We start from the raw sequence: 22,940 nt of genomic DNA, 5'->3' as shown, positions 1-22,940 counted from the left end.
ATAATCTTAATAATATTTTACCGCTGAAATTATTAAAATCAACGCTTAACTCAGCAATAAAATCAAACACATCAAAAAATCAAAAGGAGAAATCTTAATTGGGAACTGAACTCACGTAGAAGTTGTTGTTAGGTGTTATCTATCAAATAAGTTTACAAGGTAGAAGTACTTTTTACTTTTACAAGTTTTATTGATCCACTTTACCTATTTAGTTCTCCAATTGTTATAATAACAACAGACACAAGTTATTTAACAAGCTTTTTCCTTCCAATGATTAAAATGAAGATAATCTTATATAGTTGCATTTATAGTTCTTCATTTATCAACTAATATAATTTATTTACAAATAATCAAGGTAAGCGAAAAGTATAATAGTCGTATATAATTATTTGTTGAGTCATTCCTCTGTCACAGTAATAATTAACCCAATTAGGATCCTTTATTTTCTATAGTAACTGAAAAGCATATTAAAGTACATAATTGTTTCTTCATTTATCCATTTGTCATATATTGGATAGTACTTGTTTTTCTTTTTTTACCTCTAGTTGACTATGTTTTACTCTAACAAAAATTCTTTACCCAAACAAAAATTACATTTTTTTTAAAGATTTTAGAGATAGGTATGCTAAAGTTAGATCAATTTAAATTACAATGATGAAAATAAAAAATTTAAATTTAATTTATAAAATGAGCTTATATTGTTTACCCAAAAAAGGACCTAGTATTAATTATTATATACTTCAATTTTACAAATGAGTATGCTAAAGCTGGATGAAATTTAATTTACGATGAAGGATACAAAAATAAGGTTAACATTTTAAAGCACATGTACTAAAAGATTAGTACTTATAAGTTAGAGACACTTGTGAATTTATGAGATCATTTTCATGTGGCATCTTCAACATTAATACCTTTTCGGACGTTGAAACAAGGCTTTGCTATTCTTGAATTTACAAAATTGTACAAGTACATTTACTGTTCGAAAAAGCAAAAGCAAAAGCAAGGGCAAAATGAAACTCAACAAAGTGCTGCAATTCAATCTATTACCCGTAATGCAATTCAATTAGAAGAAATAATGCTAATTTTTCAGCAAAAAGTCAAGTCTTCAGACCAGACAGTAAAATACTCCAAAAATATCCCTACGCCAGGCAGGCAGGTTGACGGAGAGCTCCTTGCTTTCCCTCTTATTAGATAGGTGTGTGTAAGTAATAAGTAAAGTAAAGTAATTATTAGTAAGGAAGTCATTTTTAATTTTTCCACTTTTGTTAATGAAATAAGCCTCTTGATCAACCAAATAATCTAGACAAATCACAGAAAATACAAATCCATTTATAACATACATCTCACAACTACTTGATTCTTTTGGAAAATGAAAATAAAAGCCTAAGAAATACTACTTTCTTTACTCAATCTTTTAGTTTGCGGGCAGAGTAATATATCTTAAAGGCCTTAGGAAGATACACAGGCAACAAGAAACCAAACAAATTAAAACACCAAAATACCATATTTGCAACAGCTAAAGCTCTACCCATATACAGCCTCCTCACATTTCCTCCATATTCTTGATCCACTTGAGAAATTTCACTTGTCAACCATTCCATAATTGTAAAAATCCTCCTCGAATTGTAAAATACTGGAACAAATACACGTATAGGTAGCGAAAATCTATCAGTAAACGCCAATCCTTCCATAAAAACTTGACTGGCCAACAAGAAAACATGTGGTGCTGCTGCTTTAATACCTTCTTTATCACCCTCGTAAATACCTTCGAAAATATAAGCTATAGGAAGAAATAACCCCACAATTGCCCCAACTGTAACGTAAAGAGTAAGAAACTTGTTGTTTTCGCTAAAAACAGGGGGTTCTGTTTGAGGAGAAATTGGTGGGAAGGCAATTTTGGAAATGAAGTACATGTAAATTAGAGAAAATATAACAAAAGCGAAATCCTCAACACTCACCATACCACTAGAAGAAAAGACGATTACAACGGCAAGGGCGTTAAGTTGTCTGAAAGTGAAGAATCGTCTGTTTTGGTGCTGAGGTTTTTTATTGTTGGGGAATTTGGTCTGATTCTTGTCCTGTGGAAAGTGTTCATCTTTTGGTAAACTAATGTCACTACATACACCAACCCCACCTGACATTTCTTTAAAACTTCCTTCTTGGTTGCTTCTTTTTTGATGGATTTGAAGTAAAATTCGTTTATATGAAGATGATAAGGAACTAACTAGTTCAGAAAGTGAACAACCATTTGCATTGCAGTTAAAATGCAGAAGTTGTCTTGTAAGGGACAAGGAAGTACACGTGGTAGTTGGAGGTGTTGGGTAAAATACGTGGCTGAAATAACAGGACGTTGCAGTTAGGGTGGGGGTACTGGTACTACTAGTTTATCTTTGGAATGTCATGTGGGTCATTTGTTAGATAGCTAAGACATTTGTCGTTAAGTCAAAATGTGTGAAGCTACTAAGGAGGCATGTCGTTCGGTGGTCGAATTGTGGCCTGTCGAGTGGCTGCGTCCGTGAGTTATTATTTCGCCCCTTATTTTCCTTGAGTGTTATCTTTATTGTTACTTATCCTTATGCATTCCGTGAGTTGTGCATTGGAAATTCAACTTTTCAGCAGATGATCATAAAAAATTACTAGCCTTTTAAAAAGTAAAACTAGACATTCTTTCCTATTGGTTAGTCTTGAAAAGGTAAAGTTGCATGTTTGTTTAGTATTATCTTTAAAAAATTAACTTTAGAAAAGAAAATATCGAAAGAAAAGTGCTCAAAGACTCTACATCTTTGGAAAGCTCACAGACAATCAAATACATTTCCTTAAAAGTTATCCAGATGACTTTGCTGAAAACTTAACTTCTCTAGCAATAAAGTTTAACATCAGTTATTATTATTATTATTCTCCATTATTTTATTTGATAATCTGTTCAACATTTTAATCTTAAAACTCCACACCAGTTAAATTTGACTTGAACGGGAGAGTATTCATAATTATACAACGGGTGTTACTTAAGTACGTATTCTAAGCTGGGCAACAAAAGACGGACCGTACTGTCAAGTCGTCAGAAAGTATATTGTGCGAGTTGCAATGAACCTTCTTCATATGTTCACTTAGGAGGATAGAAAAAGATCAACAGCCAGTGCAGCGAACCAAAGAGTGCGAATATCCTGTGGGCGCCTGAATACGCAGATGTAGCAAGAAAGTTATCCATTAGTAAACAACAACAAACTCAGTATAATCATACAAGTGGGGCCTTTGACTGAACCAAATAAGCACAAAAAATAATTTGGAAGAAGCTCAGAGTGAGTGCTAATCTAATTGTTCTGTAAATAATTGGGATTATCTTATCAATTGATCCTATATTCACATATTGTCCGAGAAAACATGAGATTTGTTGAGCGGCAACGGCAGAAAATGGCGAGCACTGAGATCAAAAAATTTAGAAAGCCAACTTATTAGAGAAAAATTGGAAGTTGCAAAAAGAAAACTACCCTAGCCATAATGCTGCGACAATGGGACTGTATACTCTAGAAAACCTTCCTTCAACTCTTTGACAGAAGACCACAGGTAAAACGGAACCTCTGCTGGACCGTAAAAGCTGTGCACAATCTGGTATTATAACCCATGAAATACCTTTATCCTACTAAATTAAGGCTTGTTTTTGTTTTTGTTTTTTTTGCTTTGGAATGCACTTTATCTTAGTAGACTTATCAGGCTTCTGCCTAAACTTAACCTTACTGTTGCCATTGGACGAAAAACTAAGATCTCCAGTATTTGCCTGCTGGTTGTCGGCTTTGACAAGAATACCATGGTCCTGATCAGCTGACCGCGGGGCTGCTTCTGAACTGCCATTTTGCGTGTCGGACTGTCCTGAAACCTCAATGTCATCGGAAAGGACTAATCTAACATGATCTCCCGAGATTGCCTCCTTCCATCCTACATTTATTCAAACCAGTCAAACTAATATGAAGCTGATAATAAGCAGGTAGAAAACCTAGAGCAGGAGATGAATAAGAGCATAGAAACATACTCTGAGATAGAAAAGCTTTCGCAGAAACACTGCAAAATCCCAGACCTTGAAGAACATTTCCATCTGAAACCTGACATGTGTAATTCTTAGTCTTGCCAGTAGGGTTGTCCCTCGAGCATAATCGCAAATTATTTTCAGTGGAGGAAGTCCGATTGTCCAACTTTACAGAGATCACATCCTCTCCAGGATCTTGTCGTCCACTTCCATGCCTGCTCACAGGCCTCCAGAGCTTCACAGCTGCTCCATTTGACCCACCCTGAAGAACATCGTGCTTTGCTGGCTTCTGTACATGATTTAACTTTTGTAGCATGGCTGGCTCTATGCTTTCAAAGTTATCTCTTTCGACAGCAGGACAGTTACCCTGTCCATGTGTGCTGCAATTTTTCATTGAAACAGATATAGAACCAATCATCACTTCACAGTTCCTCTGATTTTGATCAATTGCCTCTTTCTGCGGATCCAGCCTTAAGCGCTCACCATTTTGCACTCTAATTTTTCTTGTCCAAATCTTACTGCCATTAACAGGGGCACCTCGGTCTTTAATAACTCCATGCTTCTGTATTGGTTCAAGATTCTGTACTTCATGATTCTGGTTGTTACGAAAACCATTTCTCCCTGTTCGTTGTGATTTTGCGACTTGCCACTGGGTGTGGGGGAAATGCCGTCGACTATTTGCAGACACTGGAGGGGGCTCAACATCCTGAATTTCAACTAGATCCAGGTGCGGATGAGAGATATTTAGTTGGGCTTCAATGTCCATATTTTCATTGTTAGAGAATTGAACAAGTTCAAGGCAGGAGTAAATATCATCAGATACTTGGGGAGTACTAGAACTGGATTCAGATGCTGCCGCTGAACGGACAGAAGATTCTGCTATTGGACCTTCAAAAGAATCAGCAGGTACCTCCAAATCTCCCCTTTCCCAATTTGATTGCTCTCTTGCTCTCTGTTCCTTCTGCCTAAGCTTTTTCAGCTTTTTCCGTTCCAACAGCTCAGCTCGTCTACAAGAAAACAAGAATGATAGTGAAATGAGTTTCTGTAACTGCACAACTGAAAATATAATCATGTATCTTATTCTTTTTTGATAACTGAGAAAAGTCCGAGGGATAGTGACGGGCGATTCTAAACTCAATAGATAATGGGCATTGCCCCTCTACCCTTCTCTACTTAAATACCAAGCATTTGTCTGCAGCAGCCAGCAGGATTTGAACGATGATCTGCATCACATGTTGTGCTCTTACCACTAGAACAATGCCCTGGAGGCAAATCATGTATCTTATTTTATTTTTATGTAAGTGATAACAATCTTTCAAGTAGCTAGGAGTTGTTAAGCATGTAGAATATTTTCCCCTTTGATTTGTGTCTCACTCTATCGCTTTCTCTGCTGACAACTTTCAGCCTCGAACTCTTGACATGGCATGAAGAGAACTCTCCCAACAACTATGAACAAGAATGGCTGGTTCAGTCTCACTCTATCCCCTTCCGGAAATGCTAAAAAAGCTATTGAAATCTCCTCATTATTTATTTTCCAGACTTACAAATCAGTTGGCGAAGAACAAGTAACAAAACAAGTAGCTATGAAACCAGAGGAAATTATTGGCCACATTAATAGGGATATAAATGTCAACATCACCAGTCCTCAAAACATGTGAAAATGACTCTTTATCTCCATATACTATTTCTGGGATTGAGAACTAAATGAAAAGCAATCTGCTTCAAGAAAAGAGGGAATAAACTCCAAGAGCACAACTTCACAACATATAAATCTGTTCACAAAAATAGTCACACCTCGAGTATGTAAATGTTTTCTAACACTTCATTCCATAAAATAAAAGGAATACCTCTTTATCAATTATTGACTACCTACTAAGAACATAAGAAAAATGATGATCAGTAAAAGCCATAATTCCTAGTGGGACACATGAAAAGGCAATATTAGAGAACGAGAAATACAGTAAACAGTGCCTCACCTTTTTTGAGCAGCTTCTTCCTCCTCAAAAAGCAACTTCTGGCATCTCATAGCTTCAGCATCTTTGTCTGCGAACCATGCTTTTACCTGGGCATAACAGGACACAAGTCACTGTGCATGTTAGTTTAAAGGACAGGATCAGTCTGATACGAGAAAAAGGAAAAATAAACAGAGAATGCTTAGCACAACTATTAGCATTTCCCAAAATATATAAAAAATTAACCTAGAAACATTCATTTCAATGCAATATGCTGGTGCATGGCGTTAATATTTCTATAGACATGTACACAGAGACAAAATAAAGCTAGCTAGTTCTCAAGAAATAAAAAAAAAATTAAGAGGTAAGGAAGAAAGAACTACCAGTTTCTGTTCAAAAAGGAAGCTAGCGCAAGCAACCAAGTTTTTAAACTCGAGACCTTTTTTGGCAGCATACCCGTCAAAAACATATTTTTGCACCGACTCGGCTGTGCCGGCACATAAAAATGTTGTTTCGCTAGCATCATCAAGGATGCTAAATAATTCCTGAGAGGTAATTGGAAGCTTGGAAGGTTTACCTTGGATGACTTCCTGCAAATTAACTATGAGCATTATTGACTCTTCTGCTCACTTCTCTTTTGTCAGGGAAGTGCATCGATTGCACTTGACAGGAAGTTGAATTAGATTACTTACCAACAAAGCTAAACCAGCCTCATAATAATCTTGAGGATGAGCCCAAATCGCCATCTTTTGCAGAGATGTTGCCAGGTCATTAACAAGTGAAGATCCAGCAAGGTCCTGAAAGACATTATCAACCACAAAAATGATCCTTTGTAACTTTAAAGATCAGCAAATGAAACGTTAGAATTTTCTAGCGTACTACAGTCCAACAGTCACTTTGTAAAGAAAGTTTACCACCAGCCGTACGCTTATTATAAACAAGCTAGAGATTTCTAGCATGAGTAGACATTTATATGAAATAAAGAGATAGTTTGAATAAAAAATAGATCCTTTAACTCTACAGTTAACAATTACTTGTGTGATAATAATCAGCCTGCTACCTCTTTATAAAGGGAAATGGAACTAAGTGCAAGTTGCCAAATATAAGAATTAAGCTGTAATTTCCCATAGAAAGGTAGAACATGCAGAATACAAATATACTATTGTCAACTTCACATACATACGTCAGAGATGTAAGAAGCACCTTGTAGCACATCACCAATTATCCTACTACAATCACTGCAAGCAATTTGATGATCAATGGTTGACTTTAGATGATCCATTTGTCTCAAATTTGATTGGATAAGGTCAAAATTTGCATGTTAAAAAAACTCACTTCAAATTCCAGGCAAACAAATACCTAAGACAGGTAAAGTGAATCTGGTACTTACCTTTATTGAAACATCATGGACAGGTAACGTGAATCTGGTACTTACCTTTATTGAAACATCATGCAACGATACAACTTCCTTAATCTCATCCACTGAGAGCTGCATGTAGTTATGCAAACATAAATAGCCATATGGAACAAAGGACACTGAACAACACAACAAAGAAAATTTAGAGAGGGGGGCAGAGGGGAGTACCTTATCCCAAAATGCTCCCAGCAGATCCCTGTATTTGCGAGATTCCTGCAAAATGTGAACAAATAATAAGATGCACATGTATCACACCCACATTCAAATTATTGACAAGCAAACACAACTGCACTAAGTTTTATAACAAAACATTGTAAAGGTCACCAGAATGGAAATTATATTGGAAAAAGGTGGTTTACATATGCAACAGTAAACCTATAACTTTCTGGAATAAAACGAATTTGTTATTCTGAAAGGATAAAGTAATATAAAGGAAAATGACATCTAAAGATACCTTATCAAAGTTTAAAGCTCGACGATGCAGACGCATATGTCTCCGATAATTTATAGGGGCATAAAATTCCCGAGAACATTTTTCACACTTCTGAAGTTTTAACGGTGTTAGCATTGGCCAACCACCAGCATTATCTGCACAAAGAACCACATAAACCAAAATCAATCCCCATGGCTTCAATTGTAGCTCCATAGGTAACCAATTTTTAGTCCATTTCATGTACTTGAAGGGTTCTGCCTCTAACACACAAAAGACAAGTACTGCCAAAAGCTTGACATTCTTTACAACCACAAGGTTTTCAGACCTATTGAAATATTGGTGACTTACCCGACTAACTTATCTAATATGCTCAAAAACCTAGAGAAATGTTGTATGCTATGAATGCAGCCATTTTTAGACGTTACTTTGTTACCTTGCTGCTCTAAACCATGAAGCAGTTGAAACCACTGGACAGGACCATCCCCTGTTCTTGAAAAAGAAAAAAGAGGCTCCTTGCCTATGGCTTGCCTAATCAAAGTATCAAGCGAATCATTTCCCTCATCGGCTTTCATTGCAGCTGGCGTAGCACCTATTCTGAGCTTTCCAACCGACATGTATTCTCAGTTAATGGCTCATAAAATCGAACTGCAGAAGAAGTTATCAATTAGATGTCGACAATCCAAACTAATATCGCATATTCTGCCGAACGAGTCAGATAAATCTGTACATGCATGTTTCTGAGTTGTGCTTGTGTAGATATACTATATCTTCATCATGGCAGGCAAGAACTACAAAAGATATGTGTTTTTACAGCAGAAATAAATAAAGAGGCAAGAAAAAAGTAGAAAAGATGAACACAACTTGCATCTTTACACATAACCTGGAAGAGACACTACTATTAAATTTCAACTGAAAATAAAATTTTTGAAACTGCACTCATAAATTGAAGATACAATCACAGAATGCCACTGAGTTACGAAAAATTGCAGCAAACAAATGGACAGAAAAGAAGAATAAAAAGAATTACTTGCATGAACAGCCACAATGTTAAAACATCCTGACCTAAAACAAATATATAGCAAATCCAAAACATCTGGAAACCAAAAGACTTAGCAAAATAAAAATTTCTACTTTGCCGATACCTATCTCAGTTATTCTACTAATTGTCACTCAGAAGCATAAATTATTTTCGGCAGGCACTTGAGATCAACATAAAGCAGAAGATATTCTAGTACTGATTTGTTACTCAGACGGTTGCTATCCGGGAACCAGGCTTAACACTTATTTCACTAATCAAAAAGAGGTTCACTTCTAAAGGATTTTGGAAAATCTCTTAAGTTGACCTCTAATCCAAAGATGCAAACCTTCTTTGAAGTTTTTCTGGATAGCCTTGGCTAAGTAAAAAATTCAAACCCTACATTGAAGCAGAAACAAGCCTGGTGATTAGCTTTACAAACTCAACTTATCTACCTTGTAAGCTTTAGAAGTTTAGGCATGCATTGGTCATTTCACAGATTAATTTTCGAGTATTAAATGAGCAGCTGATCCCAAGTGTCCATATTTAAATTGTATTTAATTATTCAGCAAGCCTACTTCCACTATCAACAACTACTACCTTGTTTGAAAATATTCTTTCAATCGTTCCTGATTTAAAAACATTCTTTCAATATGATGCAATTGACTCTGTGACGCTAGCTTGTTTTACAACTGAAGCAATTGAGTGCAATTCATGCAAGAAAGATGATTTTTCCAGTATTCAACCAGCAAAACTTCTCTTTCTTTTCTTTTTCTTAATGCACCTAGAAGAAGAGTTTTGAAAAAGCAGATATCCCATCAACAAATGAATAAATAGAAAATTTACTGGCTAAAAGGCAATGGGACACTAAAAGAAGGCTAGATAAGAAAAACACCTATCAATTTTTCACCTTCTATAGTATAGATGTAATTGATCTCGAGCAGCAGTCTCTCATTAAAAGCCAAGTACAGTTGACTTTTATTGGTACAGCTGGATTTCCTTGAACATCTCACCAAGAAAAAAGTTTACTGCTTTATGGTGAAGTGTACACCAGTCCCTTCAACTAACTTGAAATCCTGAAGATCCTTACCATGTATGCTTACTGAATAGGTGGACAGAAGTAGAAGAGAAACTAAGAAGTAAATTTTGTGCTGTCAAATGATCAGTCTTGTTAACCATCTCCATGAAAATAATCTACTGTTTATACAGAACAGAGTTTTCTTAATAAATTCCTTAAATATCCCAACCAAATTCAAATGTATTTTCAAGGCATTAGAGTCCATCCTTTCCAATACAATTAAGGATTTCATATGATCAGACAGGATACACAAATGTTGGATAACGAAATCAGTTGTCAAAACTAGAAGCTCACCTAATCTTATTTCTAACAACAGACCCTATTTTAATATTATCCTTCTTATGTAAGATCTTCCTTCCTTTATTACTTTATCAAAGAAAAAGTAAGATTTTTCCTTCCTAAAGATTATGGTTAGGAACCATACCTACATTAAGGATTGTTAACCATAATGTTTCAAAACTTCTTATTATTTTTATAAGTAACCAAGAAATACCCAAGGGCCAGGGGTGCAGAATTTACAACTTGGTCGATAATGGTCTTGTTCCTCTACCCTTCTCCACCTAAATCTCAGGCTTTTGTCTGCGGCAGTGTTCTAACCTATGACATGCTCCTAATCCACACATCAGGTGTGGCAATCTTACTATCGGACCAAAGCCAAGGGATTCAAAACTTTTTACTGAATCTCAAAGTACCATTCCCAATAGTGAGGTTTGCAGCATTCACCATCAATTATGATTTCAACAATGACTCATAGAGGCGGATTACGATAGATAAATTTGTACACCGGGCTCAAATGTTGAATTCAACAGCATTTAGAATAAGAATATTAATTTTTAAAAAAAGCTTCCCGTTCCATCACCAATGCAGAGTGAGAATCATAGTTACTGATTAACGCATTCGCATTTAGCGCATCAAAATTTAAACTTTCTTCAGTAGTTTAATACACTGCTTAGGTTGCTATAAATTTTATAGAGATATACAACTTCTACACAGTAAAGCAACTCATAGAACTAATAAAGTTCCAATAAAAATAAATAAGACTCTATGATACGAATGAAATAACGAAGCAATAACAAGAAGTACATTAATATCAGATCAAAGTAGAGCTAACTTGATTAAAAAGAAAGAAAACGTGCGTCAGCTTAGGGCTTGAGGTGACGTGATCCGTGATCGGCACGTGCCGGTACAAAACATAGAAAAAGAATACTCCTTAGTAGAGTTTAGAATACATACCAGTGCCGCAAAAGTATCGAGGGATCACCGGCGGTCGGAGGGATTGAAAATCGCCGGTAGAGAGAAAAAAAAGATTATGTGAATATATGTATGAATGTGTGTGTATATATATATATATATATTGGGAGAGGAGAGGAGAGGAGGAGTCGGCGAAATCTGCAGAGGGACCAAAGGGAGGGAGAGTGAGAAGTAGGGAAAGTGTGAGAAAATAAAGGGAGAATATATTGTGTAAAGTTGCAAAAATATGTAACCTTTTGGGCAACTATGGCAAGTAAAATATATATTTGCTAAATCGATTATTGAATTCCAAATTTTTTTTGACTTATTTCATTTTCATGCATTGGAATTCAGGAAAAAAAATACATTGGAATTGAAAATATTTTGTTATCACCAAGAAAAGAAATGTATTAGGTTCGCTCACATTTAGTAATTTTTTGCTCAAACATGTATATGTAATAAGAAATTTACGTAAATATCTATAATATTTGATTGTAATTTCAATTATTATTTTATATTAACTTGAGGCTTATTTAAAAATTTATAAACTTTAGATACTAGATCTGGATGAATTTGGTACGATATGTTTGTATATATATATATATATATATATATATATATATTGTGCATAAATTAATATTTGAAGACACGTGTTATGTATTTATTAAGATGATATTATGTTTTGGATTTTAACATCTTGGTTACTAAACCGTCTTTTGGAGATTTTTCAATTTGCATTTTCTAACTAAATAATTTTATAAGAAGTCATTCACTTTTTTAAAAGCCTCTGGATAGTTTTTAAATTGTTACAACAAGGAGATGAAAAACTTGACATATTTTTGGAACAAACGCCCGCACCCGTCCTCTTAATGTAAATCCTCTTCGTGCAAAATTGCAACTAAATGAAAAGGAAAAAACAGGAGAATTGAAAAGTCATTGAGCAGTAGGCTTTAATGTGATTCCTGGAATTCGCCTTGATTTTGTGCCAGACGTAAAGTTGTTCTTCTTCTTCCGGTAAAAGCACATGTGATGTGAATCGTGATTGGCCCAACAGAAAATTATAACCCAACACCAATGGGCTTTGCACGCATAAAATAGCCACATTTACAACTGCTCGTTCAAAAATAGCCTAGTTTTAAAAGTAATCGAAATTTAGCCATTTTTCATGTAAAGATAAATTTGAGCAAAAATACTGTTCAAAACCCGGAAAATACGCCAGTATATTATACTAGAGTTCCAACATAAATATGCTTGAACTCCAGCATATTATACTGGAGTTCCAAGATAAGTATGCTGGAACTCCAACATAATATGATGGAGTTCCAGCATAAGTACACTAGAACTCCAGAATAATGTACTGGAGTTCCAGCAAGTATAATTGTCCAGTATAATATACTGGAGTCAGCAAAGTATATCGATCCATCATAATATGCTGGAGTTCATACACAGGTGCACCGAACTCCAGTATATTATGCTGGACCGGCCTCTGTTGCAGCAAAATAGTGACTATTTTTCATTGACTTCGTAAACGCTGACTATTTTTGAATGACCAGTCCGAAAACTGGCTATACCGTGCTATTTTTACATTTTTACACCTGAAAGCAAACTAAACACTATAGTTGATAATATGTTTAATATAATGTAAAATATGTACATAAAAATTATTTTTCCATTCGAAAATGTTTTGTTTTGAAAAACCATTTTATGTATCATTGTCTAATATTTGAATGGTAAAAAAGTAGATAACATATAATAGTAACTTTATAAGGTAGATGCAAGATATGAAGATAGTGCTTTGGTAGTAATTTTGAGCATTAAAGATTGACAACAATGTGTAAGTGTTGATTAAAAAACAATATATTAAGTAAAACTGCAATTACTTGTAAACTAAAATTACTTCCACAAGTGGCCAAAGTCATCAAAGTTGAAAATATTTTCCCAAGAGAAAACATCTTCAGCAATTCAAGGTAACAAAATACTGGGAAAATAATTTAATCAAGGAAATTTTTTTCCCAAGAAAACATATCCAGCAATTCAAGGTAACAAATACTGGGAAATAATTTAATCGAGGTAAATATTTTCTCAAGAGAACATATTCGGCAATTCGGGGTAACAAATACTGGAAAATTAATTTCTCCCAGAAAACAACTTTTGCCATGTCAAACACAGTGAAGATTAGGGGAACCGTCCTTTTTGCTCTATATTTGTATATGCAAAGTATGCAATGTACATAATGATAAAATCTATACATCTCAATATTGCAGTAAGACTTGTATACTTTTCCTGACAAGTTCAAATAAGTCTAAATCCAAGCATGAACTCAGTGGGACTACCATGAGGTATGGCTAACTTTCTAATTCGGTGTATATTTCAACTTTGTAGCTGTTTTTGTTTGTAAAAGGCATTATAGACCCTAATGAGTTTCAGGACTGTTGCTGCCATTCCTGAATTGCGCGATAGAGAGCATAATTGGGAATTAGATCGCAGGTATCCAGCTTGAGGTTTGTCATTGGAGAAGTATCATGTCCGCTATACAGCCATCCTTTTATTGCATCACCTTCATATGTATAACCATCTGCTGCTATGTATGGATCTTCCATAACTTCCTGAAAGTGTAATGGAAAATATAAGACATCACTCAAACAGGACACACAAAGTATAACAGATATGAAGTCTCAGCAACCATCTGTACACAGAGCAGAACTACATATAACAAAGGGGGGTTCAATAATCCAATTAAATTCCATTCCTCAAAAAATTATACTGTGCAAATAGTGTGTGTGTGCGTCTGTGTTTATACACACACACACACAAAGTATCGAACTTCCCTTGAGATAACGTAAGCTCCTAGAATAATGGCAAAGGTGGTTGTTCAAAAATTGTTTTAGCTTAAACGTTTTAGTTGTAGTTGTGACATTTTTGCATTTATTTGAATCCCCTTGTAGAGTTCCCGGCTCCACTAATGTGATTGTACATTTTGATTCTTGATAGTATCTGATAATATTCTTGGTTCAAGTCACGAAAGGGCAACTACCAAGGATTTAGGGGGTTTCTTTAATTCTTTACACGCGAAAGTATTCATCATTCTTATCATGTTTCTTATCACCTAAGTAAGACATTCTTGTCCTAGTCGCTTGCTAGCGCAACCTAACATGTTACTGAGTGAACGTGAGTATTATGTACATTCACATAGAATGAGTGCTCAACACAAGCTGAGCATCTGATATGCTAGATTGCTGTATACATGTTCTCACACAAAACAAGCATTGATCACGAAAATTGAGCATCTCACACAGACAATTTATACATCTCCATTTAGGAGGTAAGAACATCTAATTATGAAAAAGAAAACTAATCATATATCTTAAGCTTACCTGGAAGATAGGACAAACAAAATGAGGAGGAATTCGTCGTTGACTCTTGGAACCCTGAGATGAAGTATTTGAATCCGGGCATGGTGTGCATACATCTCTCATTGGCTCAATTGTTGGCCAGACTTCTAAGAGCATATTAGGTCGATTTAAAGGATCCTCCGCACAGCACCTCAACGCTAGATAAGCTAACAGGTTCGCTCGTTCAGTTGGCCATTCACCAGCTGAACAGTCCAAAACTGAACCCAAGTTCCCACTTTCCCAAGCACACTTGACCTCCCTCACTATGCCTGAAGCTGGTCTTGCAGTCAAAAGTCGTAAAAGTATAATGCCGAATGAGTAAACATCAGATTCTACAGTAAGCTGTCCCTTATCGATGCATTCTGGATCAGAAGCCTCTGGGTCATCCTTACCACAGAATTTGCCATCAATACTGGAATTCTCATTATGGGAAACCAAGAGATGGACTCCCAGATCACTAATTTTGCTGATAAATTTAGCATCAAGGAGGATGTTGCTAAGTGTCAAGTTTCCGTGGACAAGGCAAGGGTCATTGAAATGCAGAAAGATAAGAGCAGAGCATATCTCAACAGCAATTCTTATCCGATGTTGCCAACAAAGAGGGCGGGATTTTGTTCGGCCAGCCAGGTGATCTTCAAGGTTTCCCTTTTCAAGGAATTCATAGGTAAGGGACCTAGATTCTGAGCAAATCCCCATCAGTGTAACAAGGTTTGGATGCCTCACCCTGCTCAAACTTTCTGCCTGAAATGAACAAAAAAAATTGTTAAAGAAACTGTTTATTTATCAATCGTAAGACAAAGGATCTGTAACAAAAAATTGAATGCATGTGCAGTTATTCAAAGAATGGGAAAAGTGTAGACACAACATACGCCAGAAAGCCTTAAAATTTCTCCATAAGAACAAAGATGATAACAGTGGCTTTATTCCTCAAGCAACAGGTTATTGAGGATTAAAGCAGAAAATGGAAGGAAATTTCATATTCTGTCAAAGCATCAAAATCCTCCGCATTTGAGGAACAGGAGCATCTACAGCAGATCTAAGGACTGTCCTGTACTTGAGATCAAGAAGAAACAAATCGAGGAGATTTCACCAAGTCACTTATCCCACGACAAACGTACAAGGGTTCCTACAAAAGACACCACAAGAGGGGAGGGTGGGGATAGGAAATATGAAATGAAATGAAACCACTCAAGAATTATAATCCATCCCACATTTCACAAAGATTGTGTACTTTAAAAGTTTCACCCCTTGGGAGAATTTGTGCAATTTCAATCTCATTGAAACTAAAGCTTTAAAATGCTGGGAATGAAGCATATAATATATAGCAAGGCAGCTAGTACTTGCATAAAGAAGTTCATTAGGAATCAGCAAACACAATTAACAAGAAACGCAATTGCACACATACCACAAATATAGCATCTCAAGATTCATAGAGATTCACCTTATGTTGGAAATCTGAATCACTTAAAGAACCACAAGCTGGTAACATCTTTATAGCTACTTTTACATTGTGAATAATCCCCTTGTAAACACTTCCGAGTTTTCCTTCTCCAATCTTTGAGGTTGGATCAAAATTTTGTGTAGCCTCTATGATGTCAGAAAAAGAAATTGAAAAGAAATTTTTGATACAATGCTCATCAGTATCAGCTTCCACCAACTTTCTGAATTGGTTAACTTCTTTAATTGCATTGTCACACTCTATCTGCAGCTCATCCCTTTTCTTCCTAAAAGATATCAGAAGCTCCACTGCTTGAATTATCTTCTCCTCTAACTCCTGCGCTGCATAGGAGGACTCAGTTATTTGACTTTCTAGTACAAGCTTCTTCTCCTGGATCATCTGAAGTTCTTTCAGGCACAGGTCATGCTGAATCTTCATTCTTTCTACTTCTTCCTTTTGCTTTGCCAAAATTTCCTCCTTTTCTTTCCTTCGACCTTCCTCTTCCTTGGATAATTTATATGACACTTCAGCCTGGGACAATCCAAAGTCGGTGACAAGCATGTTATAAAAATATGGGACTCTTCTATCCACCAAAAAGTATTAGTAGGGCAGAAACGCCTATGATTCAAGCTCTAGTGGAAGTACCAGGTCATATCATTACATCTAACTAGCTGCCAGCTGGTATCATGCATCGATTCAATTGATATATACATATCAATATACATGTGCGTGTGTGTGTGCTCGTGCATGGGTATGGGTGTGAAGCAAGAAATCCAAATAAAATATGTTATTTTCATCATAAGACAACTAGACAAGTATAGTCATGGTGAATATGCAAAATAGCAACTACCACCTTAGAGAAACTAAAGAAGATCAGAACTGATAATCAAGTGGTAAAAACTACACAGGAGTCTTAGCTATCTCATACAGTGGTTCGTAACTTTCCGACTTCTTGTTTCTTAAACACACAACTGCATAAAATGAAATGGTAAAGTGAAGAGGTAACTGGGAGATTCAGAGAGATGGATATAATTGAAGGACGAAGCAAGAATTACCATGTGGATAGCCTCCATAGCATCTTCTTCAGCTCTCCATCGCTTTACCGACTCTTCAAATGCGCTTTTTTTGGAGTTCTCAGCATGATCCAGTCTACTCCTTTCATCACTAGAGGGTTTCGTGTGAAACCCTCCTTCTTCCTGGATCAGATATTTGATAAATAATAGCTCCATGTTAACCAGAATGGAAAAAAAAACTAGTAGCTTCATAATGCATGTCACAGTAAGTGCCCTCGACGAGCTGAAACAAACTCTACATTAATGCGAAGGAAATTCTGGAGCCGATACATGTTGGAGATTAAGTGATGAAAGTCCATACAGATCATAACTTCAACTCTTAAGATTTAAATACACCTTAAGAGCTTTCATGATATTGAATACAAGTTTGCGGCATCTCCATATGAGAAAGTATAATGCTTACCAGTATAGGAAGAGATGTTGAACGATGTAAATGTGTTTCACACTTGTTTTTTGAGCGCAAGAATGAATAGTTTCCTTTGATCTCTACGTTGACCATTTTGTCAGCTGACATTGATGCGTCTTCCGAAATGTTCAAATCTTCATATCCATCATCAGCATGATCATGCAATTTGGTTCCTCCATTATCTTTTGGAGACGACAATGACTCTTTGCTAGTTAAATGAGAGCAGTTCTTAGATCTTGCAAGACAAAGGGAAACAAAAAAGAAAATTAGTCAACCTCAGAAAACTGTTCGTCAAAAGCAACAATTAGTCCTCATTCCTCAATCCCAAGCTACCCGGGGTAATCTATATTTATCCTCACTATCCATTTTGTTCCCTTTGGAAAACTGTTTATCAAAAGCCATGCGTAAAATTCTTGCTCAATAACGTTAACAATGATTTATAAAAGTTCTAGGGTAGCTCTCTTCTATATCTCTTTTTTATGCCATAGCATTTCATCCTCAGATCAATTCTATCAAAAGAGGTATATCTAATGAATTTAGTTCCAACATCTGATTTTGTTATATCAAATATCTAGTAGCAATTATCTCGCATGCAAAACAAATAACTAAACATGCCCCCACCAGTTCTTTTTTTCTTTTTTTTCTTTTTGTGGGTGGGAGTTCAAAATGATTGCATTCTGTCTCACACCTTGTCCCAGACTCCACTTGTGGGATTTCACTGGGTTGTTGTTGTTGTTGTCTGTCTCACACCTTATCTCTGTTTAAACTGTGAAGCAGCAGAAACGAGATAACAAGGGAGTTGAGAGCCTGTAGCCAAGGTAAGGTGGACCTCTGAGGATAATTGTATATGGATGAGAGCACATACGGTGCATATTCTTAGACATTTCTAACTTGTTGTACAACTTCTCAGAAATTCCATTTCTAGGTGGAGCATGTCAGAATTACATAGATCGCAAGTTATACTGAGCTAAAGGATACCCAAGGATCACTGATAAATTAATGTGACCTTGAAATTCCATTAAAGAAACAGCCAGTGACACACTTATAGCATTACTAGCATATTAAAGTGACAAAAGCTGACAGATGCATATTGTTAAGCTTCTTCACTGTAACCTCATTTACATCCAAAACAAAATATATCACTTTAGGGGTTGCGATGATCACGCATCACAAGCAGACTGTCAACAAGAACAGTGTAATGTGGAAAAAGACATGAAAAGGACATGTGTGATTGCAACGATCACTTGTTTTTTAGTACTCAGACCTGTAAAATGTGTGGATACATCATACAGAACCGCAGATTATGACTATCAAAGGAGTATTCTGATAACAAAGCACATCATGAGAAAGTGAATCATGCAACAATAGAGTAACATATATAGGCCATTGCTTTATATGTTATCTGGATGAGTTCACACCCACAGTCATCATACCTCGTATGTATCAGGTAGCTGCTGCAAGTAAACCAAATTTGACAGTGGATTGGTGCATGCTGGCACACGAATTTAGCTTTGCTGGACTTGAGCTCTGACAATTGTCTGCAATCTAGAGAATCCTAATCAGCAAAATTATGGTTATTGGAAATTCTAATACCAAAAGAAACTCTTAATTAAATTCTTAGGACTTAATTCTAGCAAATCTTGCTAGGTTTTCTGCCTGTAGAGAACATGAGTTTATGTTATCAAGCAACTCTAATTCTGTAGCAGCTATTTAGCAGCCAAATGAAGCATAATTCTAGCCAGTAGCCATCATATTTTTAAGTCTTAAGAATAAGTCCTACACCAGAAACTTCAAATTTTTTACAAGGAGCCACAATATCCTTTAACTCTGTAGGGCAAATCTCTATTTAGAAAAGGGTAAAAATTTAAAGATTAAGCCGAAAAGAAGAAGAAGAATAAAAGGGAAAAATAGCCAAAATTGCAAATAAAGCAAATGAAAAAAACCCATGAAATGAGATGCACGAGTCAGTAACATAGTTAAATGTGAAAATCACTTGAATGGATAGTACAACCATTCCCTAAAGTTCCAAAGCTTCCTGTTCCTCTTATGATAGATCTTCAAAGGAAAAAAATGTGTCATACTTAGAGTAATGAGTCTCTGCTGCTGCTCCCATGACTAGCCACTGAATTTTGTGTTGTTCAATAATATGTATTATCCCTTTCTCCACATTATTCATTTCAAGCCACACCTTACCCCCCTGTATCTGCAGAAGTGAGCAGTGTTCAATATTTTGAATATTAGCAACTTTATCTATTGCAAGCAATAATATGGTTTTACTCTATCTCAGCATACATTAACAGGAATGCAAAGCATTGTTATGCTTTCTGCAAAGACGTTATGACCAATACTTGGAAGACAGCTATTGGAACCTATCTTCAGCCTAAGTTCCATCTTAAACGACTAACTTGGTCTAAACTGGAACTCCAACTTTTCTTTCTGTAACCTCCCAAATCGTAGACACTTTCCTCAAAAGGAAGTTTTCTAGATGTGATACAACGTAAAGCCACAGGGGGCTTACAATCTGGACATCCAGCTTTTCTTTTTGAAACACCCAAAGCACTCTCAAAATTACATAGATATAAAGTCACATAAGGCTCACTTTTACGATTTGTTTATAACTTTATATGGCATTTTTCTAATCAGGTCCTAAAAGATTAAGAGTAACCCCAGGGATACTTACGCCATTAATTTTCTTTTTTATCAGTAAAAATAAGAAACTGGGTTTGTTGTTGTTATCAGTAAAAATAAGAAAGTACTTCCTTAACCTTTAGATTTTGAACAACTTATAATCTCAAATCTCAACTTAATAGCTGTGTTAAGCCAAACAGCACCACTCAGTATGGGACAGATGAGCTAATAATTCTGGCTTATTGAATTCTGTCACTTCATGAAGTTGACCATTTTTATTCTTCTTTTTTTTTTTGGAAAAGGGGGGGGGGGGGTTCTATAAATGACCTTATATAGAGCATATAAGGATGTGAATAACTAACAATGCCAAGTCAATCTAAGAAGAGAATTAGAGAAAAATGTACCCCAGCTTGGGATAAAAAGAGAAGATACTGATTTAGAAATTTGTGCAGTTTTTGGCGTTCAAGTTCTTGGCATGCCTTCACCATGTGCTGTTTCAGCTTTGTACCTGAAACCTTCCCACTCACTGCAAATTCAAAGAAATGTAATTCATTCATCTATGACCATGGGAATGACTATGATTTTCATGAAAAAAGAGAAGGGTGAATAGTTGGCAAATAGAGATTAATATATTCATCATAGCAACATGAAAAGAGATTATTAATTATCACACTTGACATGATCACTAACGCATCATGCAGTATGTGTCATTCTATTTTGGAGCGATTGGGGCCTGGTTGAGATTAGAGATTCATCTGAAGCATGATAAATTTGGTTGAAAGTAGCATTTTTGAAGTATAATCTCGATAAGGCTGAGTTACGACTATTATACCTTTATTTGGGAACTTCGGACTATTTTGTTGTGTGATTATCAGATATACTACGGGTTCAAGGGTAAATGGAGCAGCAAATTAGTACAAGCTATTTCCTTCTTTTTTTTATGGTTAAAAGTATATTAATTAGGAAGCTGCTGAATTGCAAGATGAGTTAAAATTGGATCGAAGTGCGTGCAAGTTGACATGAACACCAATGCCATAAAAAAAAAATTAAAAAATACCAGAGCAAAAAGGACACATTTTCCTTCCTATGTTTAGATTGATTAGAAAACATCTGTGTGTATCAATCAATCAACTAATCTTAAAACTGCATCTGAATCCCAAACAAGTCAGGGTCAGGCAACATGAAGAATACAAATGTCATAACAAGATCATACCAAGACTTTATACTGCAGATGCTTAATGTTAAATTTCATATGTTAAAAGAAGGCAGTGAGCTTACGTAAATGATTGGAGGGGTGGACATGAAGAATACAAATTCTCCTAACAGAAAAGCTTTTCAAGGCCCATGAGAGTATGGATTTTCCCTCCTTCACATTCTTTCCCACTGCTACAAACACCGTATTCTCCCCATCACAGATCCCTTCCGCGTTAATCACTCCAATTTCACCACTCATCACTCCAAATTCACCAATATTCTCTGCAATTATCTCCCCAGAAGCTCAATTTTGCTCAGAAAATTGATTTCATCGTTTGGTTGATCAATCTGCAACTGATAAAGGGTTAATCATAAAGCACTTTCTGGGTGCCTGCTTTTGGACGGAAAAAGGCTTTCTTGTTAGTGTGAAGAAGAGATAGTGTGTGGAAATTTTATCTGTAAAGCTTCCATTTTTCTTTTTTCCTTTTCTATTTTCCTTTCAGTGTCACCGTTAACAATTCTGTCTTTTTCTTCCCACTCTTTAATAATTCTGTCTTTACCGTCAATTTGTTCATGGATTAAGACATTGCTTAGCTCATAATTGGTCACTCGCATAATAAGTGATCATTTTATTTTGGCAAAATACCTTATCACCTTCATAAATTTATGGATTTTTTGTGGTCTTAATTACCCCTCAATTAGGCCTTTTGAGAGACATTACCCTACTAGATACTAATGTGGCAAATTATGTGGGTGCGCTCACCTGCCGCATGGATTTTTTTGTATATGTGATATTTTTTTGAAAAATAAAATATATTTTTACCTTTTTAAGTATGTTACTTTTTTATATAATTTTTTTTGAATATAATTTATAATAAAACTTGGATAAAACTATATTATTTAGGCTAAATTTTTTAATTTGGCTAAAAATAATAAAGTTTTAGTTAATCTTTTTTTTTTAATTTGACCTGAAAATAAAGATTTATATAATTGAAATAAATAGTCAAGGCATCTAAAAATTTATAAAAATATATAGTTTGAAATTAATTATTTTGGCTATAATTTTTTATATAGCTCTAATGTATGGTACTCTAAAAATATACTTTTTACATATTTTACCTTAAAAAATAAAAATAAACAGTTGAAATAAATAGTTATTGCATCAAAAGAATAAATAAAAAGAGTGAACAATTGCAAGAAATAACTTATTATTTCTAACATACTTATTGCTATAAAAAAATGTTTATTGCAGAAATGCAGGGTAAGGTTGCGTATGATAGATCCTTGTAGTCCGGCCCTTCCCCGAACCCCACACATAGCGGGAGCTTAGTACACCGGGCTGCCCTTTTTTTATTGCTCTAAAAATGTATCCATATAGTAAGTTATTTTTTGTAATTGTACACTCTTTTTATTTCTTCTTTTGATACAATGACTATTTATTTCAACTATGTATTTTTACTTTTTTCAGGTAAAATCTGTAAAATATATATATATATATATATATATTTAGAGCACCATAATTTAGATCTATATAAAAAATTATAGCCAAAATAATTTATTTCAAACTATATATTTTTATAACTTTTTAGATGAATTGACTATTTATTTCAATTGTTTAAATCTTTATTTTCTGGTCAAATTCAAAAAAAGATTAATTAAAACT

General features: G+C 35.3%; 3 protein-coding genes across 7 annotated transcripts; all 3 read right to left on the bottom strand.

Moving 5' to 3' along the window:
* Nucleotides 1-1,406: 1,406 nt before the first annotated feature.
* LOC107823665 (uncharacterized) lies at nucleotides 1,407-2,141 on the bottom strand. The gene has a single exon (XM_016650350.1). It carries the CDS (start codon nucleotides 2,139-2,141, stop codon nucleotides 1,407-1,409), a length of 735 nt encoding a protein of 244 aa, XP_016505836.1.
* Nucleotides 2,142-2,970: 829 nt separating this feature from the next.
* LOC107823668 (uncharacterized) lies at nucleotides 2,971-11,333 on the bottom strand. 5 transcript variants are annotated; one of them, XM_016650359.2, is made up of 11 exons: nucleotides 11,150-11,305; nucleotides 8,257-8,468; nucleotides 7,845-7,978; nucleotides 7,559-7,603; nucleotides 7,364-7,462; nucleotides 6,666-6,770; nucleotides 6,357-6,563; nucleotides 5,998-6,083; nucleotides 4,028-5,028; nucleotides 3,736-3,933; nucleotides 2,971-3,174 (listed from the first exon to the last, which is right to left on the bottom strand). In XM_016650359.2, exons 2-11 carry the CDS (start codon nucleotides 8,435-8,437, stop codon nucleotides 3,104-3,106), a joined length of 2,127 nt encoding a protein of 708 aa, XP_016505845.1. In that variant the 5' UTR covers nucleotides 8,438-8,468; nucleotides 11,150-11,305; the 3' UTR covers nucleotides 2,971-3,103. The 5 variants fall into 5 exon arrangements, with proteins under 5 accessions (XP_016505845.1, XP_016505846.1, XP_016505843.1 ...); XM_016650360.2 differs by lacking the exon at nucleotides 2,971-3,174 and having other exon boundaries at nucleotides 3,429-3,933; nucleotides 7,409-7,462; nucleotides 11,150-11,333; XM_016650357.2 differs by lacking the exon at nucleotides 2,971-3,174 and having other exon boundaries at nucleotides 3,429-3,933.
* Nucleotides 11,334-13,321: 1,988 nt separating this feature from the next.
* LOC107823670 (U-box domain-containing protein 32) lies at nucleotides 13,322-21,784 on the bottom strand. Its single transcript, XM_016650361.2, has 9 exons — nucleotides 21,362-21,784; nucleotides 20,488-20,609; nucleotides 19,537-19,658; nucleotides 18,889-18,993; nucleotides 17,453-17,690; nucleotides 17,032-17,172; nucleotides 15,980-16,507; nucleotides 14,521-15,279; nucleotides 13,322-13,752 (listed from the first exon to the last, which is right to left on the bottom strand). Exons 1-9 carry the CDS (start codon nucleotides 21,534-21,536, stop codon nucleotides 13,570-13,572), a joined length of 2,373 nt encoding a protein of 790 aa, XP_016505847.2. The 5' UTR covers nucleotides 21,537-21,784; the 3' UTR covers nucleotides 13,322-13,569.
* Nucleotides 21,785-22,940: the final 1,156 nt, after the last annotated feature.

This window comes from Nicotiana tabacum, chromosome 6 (assembly GCF_000715075.1).
Source record: "Nicotiana tabacum cultivar K326 chromosome 6, ASM71507v2, whole genome shotgun sequence".
In the NCBI taxonomy this organism is placed as follows: domain Eukaryota; kingdom Viridiplantae; phylum Streptophyta; class Magnoliopsida; order Solanales; family Solanaceae; genus Nicotiana; species Nicotiana tabacum.
Note: the sequence above shows the minus strand (reverse complement) of the source record. Positions and strands in the feature narration are given on the sequence as shown.

Bases quoted from the DNA above. Each gene is read 5' to 3' on its own strand.
- LOC107823665 (XM_016650350.1), bottom strand. From the start codon at position 2,141: ATGTCAGGTGGGGTTGGTGTATGTAGTGACATTAGTTTACCAAAAGAT.
- LOC107823668 (XM_016650357.2), bottom strand. From the start codon at position 8,437: ATGTCGGTTGGAAAGCTCAGAATAGGTGCTACGCCAGCTGCAATGAAA. The intron at 6,771-7,363 runs GTAAGTACCAGA...AATGTCTTTCAG, and splicing joins TCCATGATGTTTCAATAAAG to GACCTTGCTGGATCTTCACT. The intron at 5,029-5,997 runs GTGAGGCACTGT...GTTTTCTTGTAG, and splicing joins GAAGAAGCTGCTCAAAAAAG to ACGAGCTGAGCTGTTGGAAC.
- LOC107823670 (XM_016650361.2), bottom strand. From the start codon at position 21,536: ATGAGTGGTGAAATTGGAGTGATTAACGCGGAAGGGATCTGTGATGGG. The intron at 19,659-20,487 runs GTACATTTTTCT...TCACTTCTGCAG, and splicing joins TCTTTTTATCCCAAGCTGGG to ATACAGGGGGGTAAGGTGTG. The intron at 15,280-15,979 runs GTGAATCTCTAT...TGTTCATTTCAG, and splicing joins ATTCAGATTTCCAACATAAG to GCAGAAAGTTTGAGCAGGGT.